Source organism: Lepidochelys kempii, chromosome 2 (genome assembly GCF_965140285.1).
Source record: "Lepidochelys kempii isolate rLepKem1 chromosome 2, rLepKem1.hap1, whole genome shotgun sequence".
NCBI lineage: Eukaryota > Metazoa > Chordata > Testudines > Cheloniidae > Lepidochelys > Lepidochelys kempii.
The window spans coordinates 81,858,279-81,877,004 of record NC_136381.1 but is presented as its reverse complement, the minus strand read 5'-3'; the positions used below and the strand labels follow the sequence as shown (position 1 = coordinate 81,877,004).

Here is an 18,726-nt window from a genome sequence, read left to right as displayed (position 1 = left end):
GTGCCCTACCTACCAGGCTACCAATCAGAGTCATTGTCTCTCATGATCTCACTTTCTATCCCAATGACTATTAAGCATTTTTCCACAGTGGAGCACTCATTGGGCCAGACAGAAAGAGAGAGAGCACAACTGCAAATAATTCCATAGCCCAGTGATTAGGCCACCCATGTGGGAGATGGGAGGCCCAGGGTTAAGTTCCCCTGTGCCAATTACTCTTTAGTTAGCTTCAGTGTGAGAGACTGAGGGAGCTCTGCCATAGCTTTGTGATTAGAGCCTTTGCTTCCCCTGTGGCAGAGGGGGCAATTAAATTGGGGTCTCCCCAATGCCAGGTGAGTGCTCTAATCCCTGAGCTAAAAGCTACACAGCAAGTACCTTTTACATGTCTTCCTCCAGCTGGACTTTGTAGCTTTATGGAGGCTAAAAGTTGGACTTAGCCACTAAGTCTGGGGTTTAAGCACCTATGTACCTCTGTAGAGGTAATTGGTACCCTGTGGTAACTAAGGCATCTGGCTTCCTAGTTGGAGGGATTGAAGGCACTGTGTCATAAACAAAGTAAATAGTGTCTTGTCAAGGTTTTCTGAGATGAACAGATTAATTCTTATGGCTTCAACACTCATGAGAAATGTAGCCATCTCAAACTCATACCATCATATTGTCCCTCAAATATATGTATGTGTGGGTATATATGCTCATAGCTCAATTGTTTAATGATCTGGTAAGAAGTAGGGGAGACATAAAACAGTAAAGGGACACAAATGTAAATATAAAAATTATTATAATAAATTTCACAGCTGCTATACTTATCACAATATCTTTCTCCTGAAAAAGTTAACCTGTGAAATTCCAAAAGGATTTTGTACCATGTCACATATCCATTATTATATTAAACTACCAGACAGTGCAGTGAGTTCATATGATGTATTAATGCTCGTACTGTTAGAGGATGGTCTTTTGTAGTTCAGAAATAATCATGCTTCTTGCCATATGTATGTTAGACTTTTATTGAAGGTCGCAGAAGTACAGTTCTTACAATCCTTTAATTTTTACTGCTATAGCCTAGTCCTTTAAAAGAGTAATGCATAAATTGATCAGTTGTGCAAACTGGATTCCCAGTCAAAATTACTTTTGTGATATTATGGTTCATCTTAAATGCATCATCCTCTATTTCTCTTATATTGTTCATGGAGAGATCCAAAAGTTCCAAATTAGCCATACTGTCAGTGAATGTTTTTGGTAAGATTTTTATGCCATTACAGCATAAAGTTAACTCAATCAGATTTTGAAGGCCTGAAAAAATGGGTGGAGTGTGGAGACAAGTTTTGTCCAAATGCAGAAACTCTAGTTTAGTATTATTTATGAATAGATTTTTGGGAACATTACCAATACAATTTGCAGATAAATTAAGAACTTCCAGCTGCTCCAACCCTGAAGCGAAGTCAGAAGGCATCTCTGAGAGTAAATTACTAGACAGGTCAAGTTTCCTTAAGGTAAACCTGCTAGCAAACAAGAGAGGTGGAATACTTTGGATTTTATTTTTAGAAATTGAAAAATGTTTTAGGTTGTCGAGGGTTGTGAATATAGCATGTGATATCTCAGTAAAATTATTATAATCTAGCAGCAAGTCATTAAGACTCTTCAGCTTCTCAAACAAACTCTCAGGCAAATGACTTATTTCATTGTGGGACAGAACAAGGATCTTAAGGTTATGAATGGGATCAAAAACTCCCTCTGGTATGGTGGGGAGATGGTTACCAGCCAGCATTAAGGTATCAAGCTGGGAAAGCCCCACAAACATGGATGCAAGCATCTTCAGCCTGTTATTGGAGAGGTCCAGATAGGTGAGATTTTCTAAGGAGATGAAAATTGTACTGTCCAGAAGACCCAATCTGTTTTCAGCTAAGTTTAACCAAACCAGTTTCTTTGTGTTCCTGAACAAGTTTGATGGCAAGTCTGTGAAATTGTTCCCAGAGAGATCCAGAGAGAGGATGCTCTTGCTGATATTGTCAAAAGAGTCATTCTGAAGTGACAGCTTGTTGTTGGCTAAACCAAGGAATGTGAGATTGAGAAGGTGCTGAAACACTCCTGGAGAAATGAGGGTTAAATGGTTGTCGTTCAAGATCAATGTTTCTGTTTTTTGAGCGATACCACGTGGAACTTCATATAAACTGGCACAGCGGCAATCCATTAGAGAAGGGGTACATAAACACTTCTGGGGGCAGTCTGGCAGTGAAAAGACATATCCAAAGAGCAGCAGAAATAGCACAGGGATCATTATTACAGCCTGCAGGGAACACAGAGGAGAAAAGGGAACAAATCAACCAATAAATGTGAGCTCCTTCATTTGGGTGTGGTTTTATTTCTAATAAATAAGGCTATATAGTGACGATTTTTCATCTACATCTCAACAACATTGCCAGTCATTTTCCGTAACTAAAACCACCCTTTGACAGCATTTAGTGTTTACCTGTTCCTGATCAGGGATGTTTCAGACAGTGCTGCTAAACCTGCCACCACAGAATTCTTAAGGGCTCATGCCACACCTGGCTGAAATGCCAAAGTGGGGCCAAAGTCTCTGGTGCTACTGTAATCCCCTCGTGGAGCTCTCTCCCAGCGCTTGCACACGACCACACTCATACTTCAATGTGCCACTGTGGAAGCGTTCCCGTGACAGCGCTTTGAAGTTTCCAGTGTAGCCATGCCCTTATACCCACATAACTACATGGCTTTAAATTCACATATCCATATAAAAACACTGTGTAGACAACCCCTTTTACATTCTCATGATATTCTTTGACTCCCATATTTTTCTTTCCCTCTACGTATGCATAACTTTCATTGCCATCCATGGGACTTCTGTATATGTAGAGGAGACATAGAACTGAGATCCATTATGTAACTCAGAGGCAGAATTTTGCAGTATTCCCATATTTTGACAAGGTACAAAAGGCATTGACTACAATATGAAATGAAAGTTAACAGTCTGACTCCTGTCTACATGTAACCACTAAATTTCAACTTAGGAGATGTGCTGTGTTTTCTCTGAAAATTTAAAGGTGACTTACAAAGTGGCGAAGAAAAAGTTTGCATCCATATTTTTTGTGTGTGTGCTTGTTTATGATGTATCAAAAAAGCCTAAAATGTTGACTAAGATATTTTTAAGTGCTGGTTTTTTTCTGCCCTTTTTTTTTTTTTTTTTACATTAGAAATTCATGTATTGTCTACTCTGTTTTTCTTGGAAAACTTTCTGGATGACTGAAGAATTAGTGAGATTGATCTCACAAGGAAGAATAGAATGAAATATTAGCAACTGAGAAGAAATTTTTAACCAGACTTTTCTATAACTTCTTTTTTTTTAAGTTTTTCTTAATATGTATTTAACTCAAACAACTGGCAAACAGCTGGTGAAATATTCAAACACACATCTACAACTGAAGGATACGAAAGTTCCCTGTACAATTCTATGATTCTCCAAACAGTTCTCCAGTAAAAATAGTAAGGACAAGCTTTATATTTCTAAGATAAGAAATAAGATTTTTTTCCTTTTAAATAAGCAAAGCAAAACCAAAAACCTTTCAGAGCTTCTTAGATCATAAAGCAGTAATAAAAAGGGTACAATGCCATTTTAAAAAATTTTATTTGCAGGTCACCTTTAAGAAAACAAGAAAAAAATCACCCAATTTCGTTGACAACAGATAAGCAGGATAAAAGAACTAAAACTGAGTACATTTGTGTCTAATTTTAGACAAATCAAAATAAGCATTGTACAAGTTCAAAAGCGAGTTAATATCAGTTTATAACAAAATAGTTCTAAGCAAATGGCCAATATACTCAACCTGAAATGTTCCTGTGTGTTCCTTCAGCAGTCTGAGAAATGTAACCAAAACTAATTTCACAAACTGTAGCTTTCATTGCTTAACTTATGTTTGTTGGCTTAATTTGTTTATTGAGTAAGACTTCCCAGAAGAAAAAAAAAAAAAAAAGGATGATGACGAAACACAAGAAAACTGTAAACACCTAAATTTTACAACACTGTTTAGATACTACAGTGATTGGTGCTCTGTAAAAACTTTAGTCAAGTAGAAAAACAATAAAGGATCTGTCCCACCTTGCCATGATTAGCAGTCAGCCTTTTGTTATAAGCATGTTTGGACGACATTCTTGCAAACTCATACCTGTGACTGGACCTTGGGCCTGCACAGAACCCTATTTTGTGGGGGCTGTGTACAGGTGCACAATAGGGTTGCCAACTTTCTAATGGCACAAACCCAAACACCTTGCCCTGCCCCCTGCTCCACCACCGCCCTGAGGCCCCACCCCTGCCCTGAGGCTCCGCCCCCACTTGCTGCATCCTCCCTCCCTCTGTCGCTCTCTCTCCCCGACCCTCAGTCACTTTCACCAGACTGGGACGGGCATTGGGGTGCGGGAGGGGGCTGAGGGCTCTGGCTGGGAGTGTGGGCTCTGAGGTGCGGCCAGGGATGAGGAGTTTCAGGTTAAGGACGGGGCTCCGGGCTGGGACAGGGGGTTGTGGTGTGGGGGTGGGTGAGGGCTCCAGCTGGGGGTATGGGCTCTGAGGTGGGACTGGAGGTGAGGGGTTTGAGTTTCAGGAGGGGGCTCAAGGACCAGAACTGGTGCAGGGGGTTGGTGTGTTGGGGGGCATATGGGGTGTGGGCTCCAAGAGGGAGTTTGGGTGCAGGAGGGGACCCCAGGCTGGGGCAGGGGTTTGGGGGACGGGGTCCCAGCAGCACTTACCGTGGCTCCCAGGAAGGGGCCACCAGGTCCTTGCAGCCCATAGGTGCACGGGTGGCCAGGGAGGCTCTGCACGCTGCCCTCGCGCCTGCAGTTCCTGGCTCCCGACCAATGGGAGCTGCGGAGCTGACCGTTGGGGTGGGGTCAGTGCACGGCGCCCCCCTGGCTGCCCAAGCACCTAGGGGCTGCAAGGACCTGGCAGCCGTTTCCAGGAGCCACATGGAGCTAGGGCAGGCACAGAACCTGCGTTAGCCCTGGGGCCCTGCTGCACCGCCAACTGGACTTTAACAGCTCAGTTGGCAATGCCAACTGGAGCCACCAGGGTCCCTTTCAACCAGGCTTTCTGGTCGAAAACTGGACGCTGGCAACCCTAGTTGACAGGTCCACCCATGCATATAAGCTTGCAGCACTGGAGCCCTAGTTTCATAACACAGGACAAACAAAGTAGCACAAACACAGGAATAGTAAATATAGCCTAGATATGGACACCTGCATGCCACAGTGACAGATGCATGAGAGATGCCTAGCTAGATTACACTGCAGATCAGCTATGCAACATATGGAAATATTGATTTAAAGAGGTCAAAATATTGTTTTAAGGAAGTCAAATCTGTTTACTGAAGACAAAATGTCCTTTTTATTAGGCCATCGATTCAACATGAATGACTTTTAATGTACCAAGAAAGATTAAGATAATTTTACACTGGTATCTATGAAAACAGTATAGTGAGTAAGTGATTAAAATATATTTGATTGCTGATATAATGATGTATCTTTAGCTCATGTAAGGTGAATTCGGAGTCTCTCTTTCTGCAATAATTTGTTAAGCTCCAATCCTTCAAACCCTTATGCTCAAGGTTAATTTTATTACCATGAGTAGACATTGTGGGATGGTTGTAAAGTTAAGCATGTGCATAAATGTTTTGAAGGTTCAGGGCTTTAGTGGTATGTTGTAATATAAAAACTAGAAATGACAGATCAAAATCAGATCCTCCTCTCTGTCTTTGCATTTTATATTATTTTATTTTCTGTAGTTACAGTTGTACAGAGAATTTGCATGTTTCAATTTTTTTTGCATCCTTATCTAACGGTGACCATGATGACATCTCACATCTTCTACAATATGCTGTGTCTTTTGTCAAGGACCTGATGCAATGACATATTAAACTGAAAGATTAAAAAAACAAATTGAACAAAGTTTTCAATAAATACCTGAGAAATATCAATATCAAAAGGAATACCACTTGTATGTCATCTTTCCACAGGATGTCACAATAAATAAAAAATAACAATTAAAACATTGTACATTTATATAGCAGAACTTTTCATCACAAAGGATTCTGAAGTTTTGCACAAACTAGACATGTAAACCAACTGCATTTACTTTGGGGATGAAAACTACCTGCCAAATAGTGCATAGTATACTGCACAAAAAGGGATGAAAGAATACTTTTTTTGGCCAAGAACAGCAATATCTTACTTATGAAAAGTGCCTCTGTCGAATGACTGAACTAACCCTGCAGAATTGAAACCTGAGGCTAGGGTGACCAGATGTCCCGATTTTATAGGGACAGTCCCGATATTTGGGGATTTTTCTTATATAGGCTCCTATTACCCCCCGCACTCTGTCCCGATTTTTCACACTTGCTATCTGGTCATCCAACCTGAGGCTTCAAGGAGTCTATATATTCCAGATATATCAATCTAAGCCATGAAAACTTTATTCCAACAGAGCCTGAGTCTTGGATAATCCACCTAGTGCTCGGGCATGTGTTAAGAATGAGGATGGGAACTTGCATAAATGCTGTTCATAATGACTATGTTAAATAATAGGTTCCATCTCTTTACATCTATTGCTAAATGTCACGAGAAATACTAGTGGAAGTCTTCTTAAGATATTTTAAAATTTATTATTATTAGGAAATGTTAATGTGCGGCAAGGTCCTCCATTTATTTCTCATTTTACAGAACATCACCTCTTGTTAACACAACTAAGAGGTCAAAGGCCATCTATGTCAATGGAATTCTCTCCATTGGGCCAAAGAGAGCATGTATGAGACTGACTCTGTAGCCTGGTGGTTTGGGCAACCATGTGGGAGGTGAGAAACCCGGGATCAAGTTCCCCTGTGCTAATCACTCTTTAGTTATTGCTACACAGTGGAACAGCTTGAACAGGAGAAGTTGAAGAAATCCCGCACCAGACTATCTTGTAGCTAAGTGGTTGGGGCTACCTCCTTAGAGGTAGGAGACAATTGTTCAGATTCATTCTTCCCACGTCTAGCAGAGGGGGGGAATTGAACCTGGACCTGCCACATCCTGGGTGAGTGCTCTAACTACTGAGCTAAAAGTTACGAAGTGGAAGGGGTAGCATCTCCTCTGACAGCCATTTTGTGTGACATGAGGCAGCCCCTTAACTCATTCTTACAAGAAATGATTTGGGCACCTAAGCTGCCTGACTCCAGGAGAGGGGTTCCCAGTTGTGGAGTGCCAGCAGAGATGAACATCTTCCTGCAACCTGGGCGTAGGCATCTATCTCTGAGAGAGGGACAGCACTTTAGGACACATCCTTCTCCTCAAAAAGAAAAGGAGTACTTGTGGCACCTTAGAGACTAACCAATTTATTTGAGCATGAGCTCTCACGAAAGCTCATGCTCAAATAAATTGGTTAGTCTCTAAGGTGCCACAAGTACTCCTTTTCTTTTTGTGAATACAGACTAACACGGCTGTTACTCTGAAACCTATCCTTCTCCTCAGCATCTCTGTTGGTTAGCTTAGGCGGCTCTCCTAAGGCACATTCTAAGGCACCTATCTCTCCCCATTCATTGTGATAGGAGCCATAAATTGAAAAGGCGGCTCTCCTAAGGCACATTCTAAGACACCTATCTCTCCCCATTCATTGTGATAGGAGCCATAAATTGAAAAGAAGCTTCTCCGCTCTTGTTCACCACAGCTGTTGCCAAATAAGTCAAGATGTTAAATATGTTAGAGTAGATTTTCATTTTGTTAAACTATAAAAATCAATTGCATTATTTCTGCCAGCCTTGGAGGAAAGCCACGTTTTGTGATAGGAACACTTTTAATGTTTTACTTGTAAACATCATGGAAAGAAAGATGTCACATTGTCAAGCCAGTTTCTCCTATTAATTCATTTAAGCAATGACAGTTTATGGGTAATTGATCCAAAGGAAGTGTGATGCTTTAAAACAGTGGTCCCAAACTTTTGACGGTAACGCCCCCCTCCCACCCCCCACTCCCAGGACCTGGGGCCGGGAGCAGGGCCATGGCTCCGAGGTGTGGGGGGGAGGGGAGAGACACGGAGAGGGGCAAAGGGGCCAGGCTGGGGCTGCAGGGGCTGGTGGGTCTGAGGCTGGGAGTGGGGTTGTGGCCAGGGGCCACAGCTGGGGGCGGGGGCGGGAGCAGGAGCAGAGTGACAGCCAGGCTGCAGTGGAGGCCAGCAGCCGGGCCAGCGGCTAGGTGCGGCTCTGCTCTCAGCCTTGCCCTCAGCCTCAGCCTTGGGCCGGGAACGGAGCCGTGTCCAGAGGCTGAGGCTAGGGGCAGGAGCAGAGCAGAGCTGGGAGCAGGGAGGGACTGGGTGGTGCTCCCTCTCTGCTCCCATGGGGGCTGGCCTAGGCCCCACCGCACCCCCCAGGATGTTCCTACATGCCCCCCTAGGGGGCGCGCCCCACGCTTTGGGGACCTTTGCTTCGAAAGGATCTATAAGCATGGTAGTCTGTCTTTCAGAGGACAACTTTCTGTTCCCATCCTCTCGCAAATACTTGCTTTATATTATATATTGATTACTTTATACCAGGGATGGGCAACCTGCTGCCCACATGCAGCCCATCAGGGGTAATCTGCTGTCGGACCACAGGCACGGCCGCCCATAGCTGCCAGTGGCCGCGGTTTGCCGTTCCTGGCCAACAGGAGCTGCTTTATACGCTAATGTCAACCAACATTTTCCAACCTGTATTTCCCTAAACAGAAACAGTCTCATTTTTCAAAAGTGCTGAGCACCTGCAGCTCCTATTGAATTAATTGGCATTTTGTGGGTGCCCAGCACCTCTGAAAATCAAGCTATTTTAATGTTGGTGATAACTAAGGATTTAGGATCCTAACTTTAGTCTTACAGCCATTCTTACATTCTGTCATCAGCAAGGCACCTCACATCTATGCCAGCAACTGGAAGGGAAATGGCATAGGAGCCACTTTAGTGGGAAACTGCCAAAGGCTGAGGAAGCTGGCTTTAGAGTGCATAGTGCCATAAATTTGTCACAGTGTACCTGAGAATCAATCCCTTTTTGATAGATAACTATTCCCAGGAAAAGGAGTTTTTATTTAAATATTTTCCTTCTGAGTCTACATCTACCAAATGGCTATTTTTAATTTGTGATTCCTGGTGAGTTTGATTTATGGGGTCAGTGAGAAGTGAGTTATTTTGTGTTCTTGGTCTTATCTCTTTTTCTTCTCTGGGTCATTTCCCTTTCCTTTAGTTAGAAAGCTGATATTCCTATTTTTGCTTATTAGCAAAGCTCTCCTCTTGTGTTTTTGTACCTTTATAAGCATATTGTTATCTGTTTTCCCAATTACTTTTATTTGTTCATTTCTTTGGATTAGGGTTCCTGATCTGTGATATTTAGTTCAGATAAACAATTTTTTTGCTCATTCTCTCAATGTTAGAGTTGTTTTGTGTGTGTAGTGAGCTGTAGCTCACAAAAGCTTATGCTCAAATACATTTGTTAGTCTCTAAGGTGCCACAAGTCCTCCTTTTCTTCTAACTTGCTGAATAACCTTTCCTAAATTCTATTAATTCCAAATCCTTTCTCGCCCTTGCAGTTGTGAAGGAAGTCTAAAACATGACCTGGAAGGCTCAAAAACTGGAAGACAAAAAGAACCCAAAAGTATTCTCTTTTTAAAAAAAAAAATCTCATGAATTTTTAAGCCGATCCCATCCTTGAGGCCTGACTCATGATTTTTGAATTCTGAGCGTTGTTTCAGTCTTCCACTGGGTGATGAGAGTAGCTCTTGTAGACTTTTTGGCATATAGGGACAAGGCAAGGGCCTGGAGAGACGATAACTGTCCCCCGCCCAGTACTGAGGGTTAGATTTCCACGGCAGGCTCGAGGGGAAGGGCAGCTCGCAGGGAGGGAGGCACAGGGCGGTGCTGAGCAGTGGGAAGTGGAACGTCGGTGACATCACCCTCAGTAGGCGCGTCAGAACAACGGAAGTACTTTCCCCCGACCAATGGGAAGTCTGATCTGAAGGTCACGGGGAGAGGGAAGTGGGGAGAAGCCGGAAGTGCTGGTTTCATTGTGTGTCTGACGCTGGTGACAGCTGCCCGGATTTCAGCCCCGCCGCCGCCGCCGCCGCCGCGCCTCGTTCTCTGTCGCCGCCGCTTTCCTCGCGCGCCGTGTCTGTCTCCCGCCCGCCGCCCCGCTCTCTGGATGTGCAGATGGATCCGGTAGGAGTCGCCGCCGCCGCCCCCGAGACCGGCCCAGGCCCCGCCTGGCAGAGCAAGGTGAGGGGAGGTACCGTGAGGGGCTCCCGCGGCCGGCGAAGGTCCCGTTCTGAGTCCCCTTCCCGGCGGGAGGCGCTGCCCCAGGGGTTTCTGCTGCGTGCCGGGGGGAGGAGCCGCAGATGGGTCACCGCAGGCGGCGGCTCCGGGCTCCGCTTCCCGCCCCCAGCTAGCGCGGCCGGTTTGGCCGACCGCCCCCAGCCCAGGGCTGACCCAGACCCCGCGGGGGAGGGGGGCACAGCCTCCTTGTAGGGCGCGCGGAGGGCAGCAGAGACGGCTCCGGGCCTCAGACAGTTCCTAGTGCTGGTGTTTCCAGTGTCCCTCCCTGAGCTGCGCCAAAGCTGCTCTTCCTCTCCGGGGACGAGTGAGATTTTAGTCTCACAGACTGTAGGGGCAGACGGGACTATCACGGCGTTGGACTAGATGACCTCCTGAGGCCCCTTCCAACCCTGATATTCTGTGGTTCTGTGATCATTTAGTCTGGCCTCCTGCACATCACAGGCCACAGAACCTCACCCCTTCCTGTAATAGACCCATAACCTCTGGCTGGGTCACTTAAGTCCTCAAATCTGTTGCCTAGGGAGGTGGTGGAATCTCCTTCCTTAGAAGTTTTTAAGGTCAGGCTTGACAAAGCCCTGGCTGGGATGATTTAATTGGGGATGGGTCCTGCTTTTGAGCAGGGGGTTGGACTAGATGGCCTCCTGACGTCCCTTCCAACCCTGATATTCTATGATTCTATGAAATCTTCATTTAAAGACTTCAGGTTATAGAGAATCCACCATATCCTCTAGTTCAGACCAGTGAGTGACCTGTGCCCTACTTTACAGAGGAAGGTAAAAAACCTCCAGGGTTTCTGTCAATCTGACCTGGGGGAAATTCCTTCCTGACCCCAAATACGGTGAGCTGTTAGACCCTGAGTATGTAAGCAGGACCCACGAGCCAGATGTGGGAAAGAATTTTCTATAGTAACTTGAAGCCCTCCCGTTCTGTAGCCATTGGAGATATTTATTGATAGCAGTCATGGGTAGGCCACATACTATTGTAGGCAATATCATCATACTATTTCCTCCAAAAATTTATCAAGCTCAGTCTTGAAACAGGTGAGGGTTTTTTTACCTCCACTGCTTCCCTTGGATAACTGTTCCAGAACTTCACTGTTTTGGTGGTTAGAAATTTTCATCTGACTTTGAGCATAAACTTACTGATGGCTAGGTTATGTCCATTTGTTCTTATGCCAACATTGGTCCTTTACTTAAATAACTCATCTCATTCCTTTGTGTTTACTCGTCTAATGTATTTATAGAGAGAAATCATATCTCTCCTGAGCTTTTGTTATGTTAGGTAAATAAGCCAAACTTTTTAAGACTACTCTCGTAAGGTAGGTGGTTCTTGTCTCTGATCATTCTAGTAGCCCTTCTCTCCACCTGTTCCAGTTTAAATTAATCTTTCTTAAATGTGGGAACTAGGAAGGAAACACCACCACAAAGTTAAACAATAGGCTGTTGCTAGGCTTGCCTTCAATCTGTGTGGGGAGAAGCGGGGAAGGTATTAAATGTTGCATTTGTGAGTTTGTATCTGGGAAGCTCAGATCTGTACTACCCAGAACAAAGACCATCATGACAGGTAGCAAAAGACACCATGGTCCTGGGGAAAGGTCTGAGAACCAGGAGCTTCTGTGTCCTAACTGTTGCAAGTCACTTTTCACTTCTCTTCTCATGTCTAATGCAGTAGGGTTCAAACTGGATTCATGTTTGCATGGTGCTTTGAATGTGCTAAGTGCCATGTAAGTACTAAGCATGACCACATTTACCAATAGATCCATTTGGTACTTGAGTTAAAATTTGGCATGCCAATGGTAGAGTCCATTTTAGATGAACATATGCTATACCTTGCCATTACTGTGTATCTGCTCTGATGGAATTATTAAACTGTTCCCTCACAGAAGTGGTGAAATTTAGCATTGGGATCCACTTTCAGGTGCCAGGAGAGAACTAGAACTTGGCTCGAACCTGCTGGTGTAGCCTAAAGTAGGACATCTAACTGTGACAGACATGTAGAAATCAGTTTTTGTCTGTGGCTTGAAACCTTTTCCAGAATGTAATTTGGGTACAATGTGTCCTAACCAGTCTTGACCTGTTGTATTAAACTCTGAAAGATGGTGATCTACTCTGGCCTTTACTAACTTTGTCCTCGCTGTAATGACATGTGCTTGTAGACTAAAAAAGACTTAAGTGTGCCCGCAGAAGGACATGTTGAGGCATATTCAGCTCTAACTCAGCAGACTTTGTGCAAGGCAATGAGAAATGCACATAGATGAAATAAACATCTTTTAACATTTTCAGTACTCAAATACTTTACTCTAAATTGCTTGAAGAAATTAAGAGTACACTCAAATCTTTTCAGCAAAAAAGGGGCTCAGAGTTGGTTGCCAAAACTGATGAGCAGACCTTTGTCTATTCCACTGCAGCCTGAAGTAAGCAGTGAACTGAAATTTATAAGTTTCTGTTCAGCTACTGCTTGCTGACCAAAGTTCCTGTTGGACCCTTCACAGGTGGGTCAGTGCACTCAGACCTTGATTCTGAGCAAAACTGTAGCTCCGTTAAGTCAGTGACAAAACTCACATGGGATCCAGAATTTAGACCTATGAAATCTTCTTTCGGTTACATCTCAGAGATGTCTCCTTTAGTTTTGAAGGAATGTGTTGTCTGTTATCGTTTCCAGAGTCTGGAAAGGAAACCTTTAGTTGTACTTGTGATTATTTGGTGATCACCACTATCCCACAGGGGATTTTATCCTGGTGCCTAAAAGCTGCTAATATATTTTTCCTCTCTATTCTCTTACCATTTGGCAAACAGATCTTTCCTTCTCCTTGATGCTTCAGAGGGCACTGAAACAAACAAGACTGTTCTCTAGTTTTCATTTTGTTTCAGTCTAAAAAATGTTGCTGAGAAATGTATAACACATTCTACTGGATTTTTTTTTAAAATCAATATCAACTTTAATGTGTTTTTCCTTAGAGTAAGTTACTTTTTAAGATGAATTTTGCTTTGTTTATACAGTGCGTGGCAGGATGTGGATCTGACTTGATCAAGATCTGTAGGTGCTGTGCTATGGCAATACTATCTCTAATAAAACCTCTAGAGTGAGTTGGTGGCCAGTTTAAAAATTGTTCTCTCCCTGTTGACGATATAGATGAAACACAATTCTTGAAAATAACAGGTTTCTTTACTGGGACACACTATCTTGGTTGTAAAAGTGCCTGAAACTTAGGGCCAGATATTCTGAAATTGCATCCACATGGGAATACTTCAGTTAGACTGCATTCAGGTGCAAAGTTTATCCTGCATGGCTGTATTTGGTGCCTGAAGTCTACAGAGTATTTAAACTTGTGAGCTAAGTTCTGCCTCCTTAGAGGTAGCCCAGCCCTGTGGACTTCATTACCAATCAATATGTAAATTTTCATGGTTACTGTTTCACTATGATCTTTCAAGCAGTTTTAACTTGGAGACTTGGCTGAACCAGTGCATTTTGCACATTTATAACTCGGTATTCAAAGATATTTAACTTTTGTCATTCAAATGTTTGAACAGATAATTTTTCCAAAATTTTTTTTGGGGGGGGGATTCTGAGCTGAGAGAAAATATGGTAAACTTCAGCCCAAAAATGTTTTTCACATAACTTTCTCAAATGGGAGGTTTTACAGAAATTCCCAGTTCTGACCGTCTGCTATTACCAGATGGCTCTTACAACATACTGTGTTGTGAATATATTTTTTAACAATCCAAACCCTCTGAAGTATTGGCATTGCCCTCTTCCCTACTTACCTTATGGTGGTCACTTAAAGGAGTACTGTTGTACTTTAGTCTAACAGTGTTTGTGAGTCTGTGGAAGAAAGAGAAAATCTGAAGACTACATCAGTTTGCCCTGAACCTATTGGTAGTTTAACTGTACTAACAAACAAAGTAGCCCGTATGTCTAGTTGCCGTATTTCAACAAAATGTTTCTTTGCAGTGTCCATGGGGAGCCCCTAAAAATGTAGTAATATCATGCTCCCTTGCTGATGTGATGAGCGAACAGTTGGCAAAAGAGCTGCAACTGGAAGAAGAAAAAGTTGCTTTTCCTGAGGTGGTTACGTAAGTTAAACACCCTAGAACTTAAATGCTGGGTTAGTAAACTTGATTGCCTAGTCATTGTAGGTCTTCCTACATGGTATCTTAAGTAAAGGTGTGTAGTTACAGTACCATAGTAAAAAGAAAAGGAGTACTTGTGGCACCTTAGAGACTAACCAATTTATTTGAGCATGAGCTTTCGTGAGCTACAGCTCACTTCATCGGATGCATGTACCATAGTAAACATTTTAAAAGTACCATAAAAGTACCATAGTAAACATTTTCCTCATTCTGTCACCCTTTCTTGGTCCATTTCTGGTAGCTCCTCTAGAAATGTATTGTTAAAAACACCTATTCCAGTGGTTCTCCAGTGCATGAATCATGTACTGGTACCATATGTACCATAAATGGTAAATTTTCAGAATGGAGTGGGGTAACTAGTGGTGTTCCCCAAGGGTCAATCCTAGGACCAGTCCTATTCAACTTATTCATAAATGATCTGGAGAAAGGGGTAAACAGTGAGGTGGCAAAGTTTGCAGATGATACTAAGCTGCTCAAGATAGTTAAGACTAAAGCAGACTGTGAAGAACTTCAAAAAGATCTCACAAAACTAAGTGATTGGGCAACAAAATGGCAAATGAAATTTAATGTGGATAAATGTAAAGTAATGCACATTGGAAAAAAATAACTCCAACTATACATACAATATGATGGGGGCTAATTTAGCTATAGCTAATCAGGAGAAAGATCTTGGAGTCGTCATGGATAGTTCTCTGAAGACGTCCACGCAGTGTGCAGTGGCAGTCAAAAAAGCAAACGGGATGTTAGGAATTGTTAAAAAAGGGATAGAGAATAAGACGGATAATATCTTATTGCCCTTATATAAATAAATGGTATGCCCACATCTTGAATACTGCGTACAGATGTGGTCCCCTCATCTCAAAAAAACATATTCTGGCATTAGAAAAGGTTCAGAAAAGGGCAATTAAAATGATTAGGGGTTTGGAAGGGGTTCCATATGAGGAGAGATTAAAGAGGCTAGGACTTTTCATCTTGGAAAAGAGGAGACTGAGGGGGGATATGATAGAGATATATAAAATCATGAGTGGTGTGGAGAAAGTGAATAAGGAAAAGTTATTTACTTGTTCCCATAATATAAGAACTAGGAGCCACCAAATGAAATTAATGGGCAGCAGTCAGCCTGTGGAACTCCTTGCCTGAGGAGGTTGTGAAGGCTAGGACTATAACAGGGTTTAAAAGAGAACTGGATAAATTCATGGAGGTTAAGTCCATTAATGGCTATTAGCCAGGATGGATAAGGAATGGTGTCCCTAGCCTCTGTTTGTCAGAGGGTGGAGATGGATGGCAGGAGAAAGATCACTTGATCATTACCTGTTAGGTCCACTCCCTCTGGGGCACCTGGCATTGGCCACTGTCGGTAGACAGGATACTGGTCTGGATGGACCTTTGGTCTGACCCAGTATGGCCATTCTTATGTTCTTATGTGGATCTCTTCATGAGAGATCCTCTCATAATCTTGTTCTCTCCCCAGTTCATGCTTCTTTCTTGACTCTTCACTTTCATGAAGAGGGCTCTTTAGATCAACCAGAGGTACGCAGAGGTCTTCCAGGGTATATCAACTAATCTAGATATTTGCCTAGTTTTACAAAAAGCTACATAAAACGCGCTAGCAAAGTCAGTACAAACTAAAATTTCATGTAGACAAAATGAGAAAATAAGCAAAGTTTCAGTAATAGTGTGCTGTGACGCTTCTGAATTTTTGTTTGGTTTTGTAAGCAAGCACTTCTAAGTGAGGTGAAACTTGGGGTACGCAAGACAAATCAGACTCTTAAGAGAGATGCATTATCCCCCCATTATTTTTAGCAAAAGTCACAGGCATGTCACGGGCTTATGTGAATTTTTGTTTCTTGCCCACGACCTATCTGTGACTTTTGCTTAAAATAACCATGACAAAATCTTAATCATAGTTAATTATTGAGAAGTTTTGCATTTAAATCCAGTTTCTCCAAATTCTGTCTTCAGTCTGGGATAAGTCAAGGGGATACAAGACTGTGTGTTTACTATATTAACAGAACTTTTACAGCAGGACAGTGGGGTGGGGATAGGTATTGTTTCATATTCTCTGTGTATATATAAAGCCTGCTGCAGTTTCCACGATATGCATCTGAAGAAGTGAGCTGTAGCTCACGAAAGCTTATGCTCTAATAAATTGGTTAGTCTCTAAGGTGCCACAAGTCCTCCTTTTCTTTTTGCGAATACAGACTAACACGGCTGTTACTCTGAAACCTTTTTTTTTATTGTACTTAGTGTTGCTGAGGGGCCATTTATTACCGGAGAAAACACTGACACTTCCAGTGACCTAATGCTTGCCCAGATGCTGCAAATGGAGTTTGACAGGGAGTATGATGCGCAGCTTAGACGTGAGGAAAAAAAGTTCAATGGAGATAGCAAAGGTACTACCATCAGACATGACGGTCTTGTTAGACAAACAAGTACATTTATTTTGTGACACCAGTTTGAATTGACTGAGCTGCACGGTAGTGGTGAATGCATGTTAATTACAAAATTTCCAATTTGTTTTGTTTCCCAAGTCTCCATATCCTTTGAAAATTACCGAAAGGTGCATCCCTATGAGGATAGTGACAGCTCAGAAGATGAAGTTGACTGGCAGGATACCCGTCATGATCCCTATAGAGCAGGTACTGATTGAATTTACTGTGTGTACAAAATGTACTATATAAGCTGGGGTGGGCAAACTTTTTGGCCCAAGGGCCACATCTGGGTGGGGAAATTGCATGCAGGGCCGTGAATGGGGGGTTGGGGTGTGGGAGCCGTGTGCTGGAAGGGGCTCAGGGCAAGGGGTTGGGGCAAAGGAGGGGTGCAGGGTATACGAGGGGGCTCAGGGAAGGGGGTTGGGGTGCAGGAGGGGGCTTAGGGCAGAGGTGCAGGGAGGAGAGCCGAAGGGGGTAAGGGTTCAGCGGGGGCTCAGGGCAGGGAGTTGGGGTGCAGGTTCCAGCCTGGCGCCGCTTACCTGGAGCCGCTCCTGGAAGTGGCCAGCTCTGCTCCTAGAAGTGGCTGGCACCACATCCCTGCAGCCCCAGGGCAGGCAAAGAGCTCCGTGCACTGCCCTCACCTGTGGGTACCTCCCCCGAAGTGGCGCAGGGCCCGTGGCGCCACGGAGGTGGCAATCCTGCGGGCCATAGTTTGCCCACCCCTGATTTAGGCCAAGATTCTCAAAAATGAGAGCCTGAAATTAGAAATGAGAGATACTAGGTACTTGGCCATTTTGTGTACTCATGCTGTTTGTTTATTTATTTATTCTTTATTATTTAATTTAGGTCCTATTTTTAATATACTGGTCTCTGATTACATGTGCCCTTTGTAAAGTTCTTATGAAAAATTAGGTTGCCTATGGTTGTGTGTGTCGTAAAGGCAGTGCATTGTAATGAAGATTTTAATGCCCAAGATGCAGCACAGAACTCATTGATTAGTCTTAGCTGGGTATTTGAGGTTACCTGTTTGGAGGACATATGTGTCTGTCATCTATTCCTTCCTAGAGTGTGTGCCAGACTGTGTAACGTAGGATTTATTATTTTAGAAGTCCCCGAAGTGTGCAGGATGCTTCGCAGAAGGGACTTTTGTTTGATCTTTACATTTTTAATTAATTAAATTGCTTTGCTTATTGTGGGCATGATGGAATAGTTCCAAATATATTACACCTATATTTGTGTATACATAAACTTTGACTTGTATTGTTCATTATCGGCAGATAAACCCACCACTACTCCAAAAAAGGGCTTTATAGGAAAAGGAAAAGAAATTACCACCAAACATGATGAGGTTGTATGTGGAAGAAAGAATACTGCTCGAATGGAAAATGTAAGGTCCACCTTGTATGTATGCAAGCATAATATCTATAAATGCCTTAATTCAATCAGTATTTGGAGGATTTTAGAGAAATGTATGTTTGTGTGCTGTAGTATGTTGTTCTAACCGTCCTTTAAATGAAGATTGTGAAACATTTGGATTAACTTTTTCATAGAGGTAAGTATTGGTGGAAAACTTAATTTTTATTTCTAAACTGTTCAAGTAATACTGTATGTAAGTGATACAAAAATGTTTATGTACAGAAATAAATTACTTTAGCACAAATAAACCAGCAAGTTCAGTAATAAGAGGGGAAAATCATCAAGCATACGCTGGTAAACATCTCAGTCATGTAATCCAAATGATTTAAAAAACAGAATCATAGAATATCAGGGTTGGAAGGGACCTCAGGAGGTCATCTAGTCCAGCCCCTTGCTAAAAGCAGGACCAATCCCCAATTAAATCATCCCA

General features: G+C 42.9%; 2 protein-coding genes across 3 annotated transcripts in view; one reads left to right on the top strand and one right to left on the bottom strand.

Moving 5' to 3' along the window:
* Nucleotides 1–980: 980 nt before the first annotated feature.
* LOC140906779 (uncharacterized) lies at nt 981–3,900 on the bottom strand. Its single transcript, XM_073331399.1, has 2 exons — nt 3,834–3,900; nt 981–2,281 (listed from the first exon to the last, which is right to left on the bottom strand). The coding sequence occupies exon 2, from the start codon at nt 2,270–2,272 to the stop codon at nt 1,037–1,039; it is 1,236 nt and encodes a 411-aa protein (XP_073187500.1). The 5' UTR covers nt 2,273–2,281; nt 3,834–3,900; the 3' UTR covers nt 981–1,036.
* Nucleotides 3,901–10,024: 6,124 nt separating this feature from the next.
* The window catches only part of RIOK3 (RIO kinase 3), a 20,754-nt gene continuing 12,052 nt past the window's right edge, over nt 10,025–18,726 (top strand). The window contains exons 1-6 of one of the 2 annotated variants that reach the window (XM_073331394.2): nt 10,026–10,261; nt 13,114–13,276; nt 14,270–14,391; nt 16,696–16,841; nt 16,980–17,087; nt 18,158–18,267. In XM_073331394.2, coding sequence (XP_073187495.1) covers nt 14,324–14,391; nt 16,696–16,841; nt 16,980–17,087; nt 18,158–18,267 — 432 coding nt within the window. In that variant the 5' untranslated portion in view covers nt 10,026–10,261; nt 13,114–13,276; nt 14,270–14,323. Of the gene's footprint in view, nt 10,262–13,113; nt 13,277–14,269; nt 14,392–16,695; nt 16,842–16,979; nt 17,088–18,157; nt 18,268–18,726 lie in introns of both variants that reach the window. The other variant, XM_073331395.2, reaches the window with a different exon arrangement.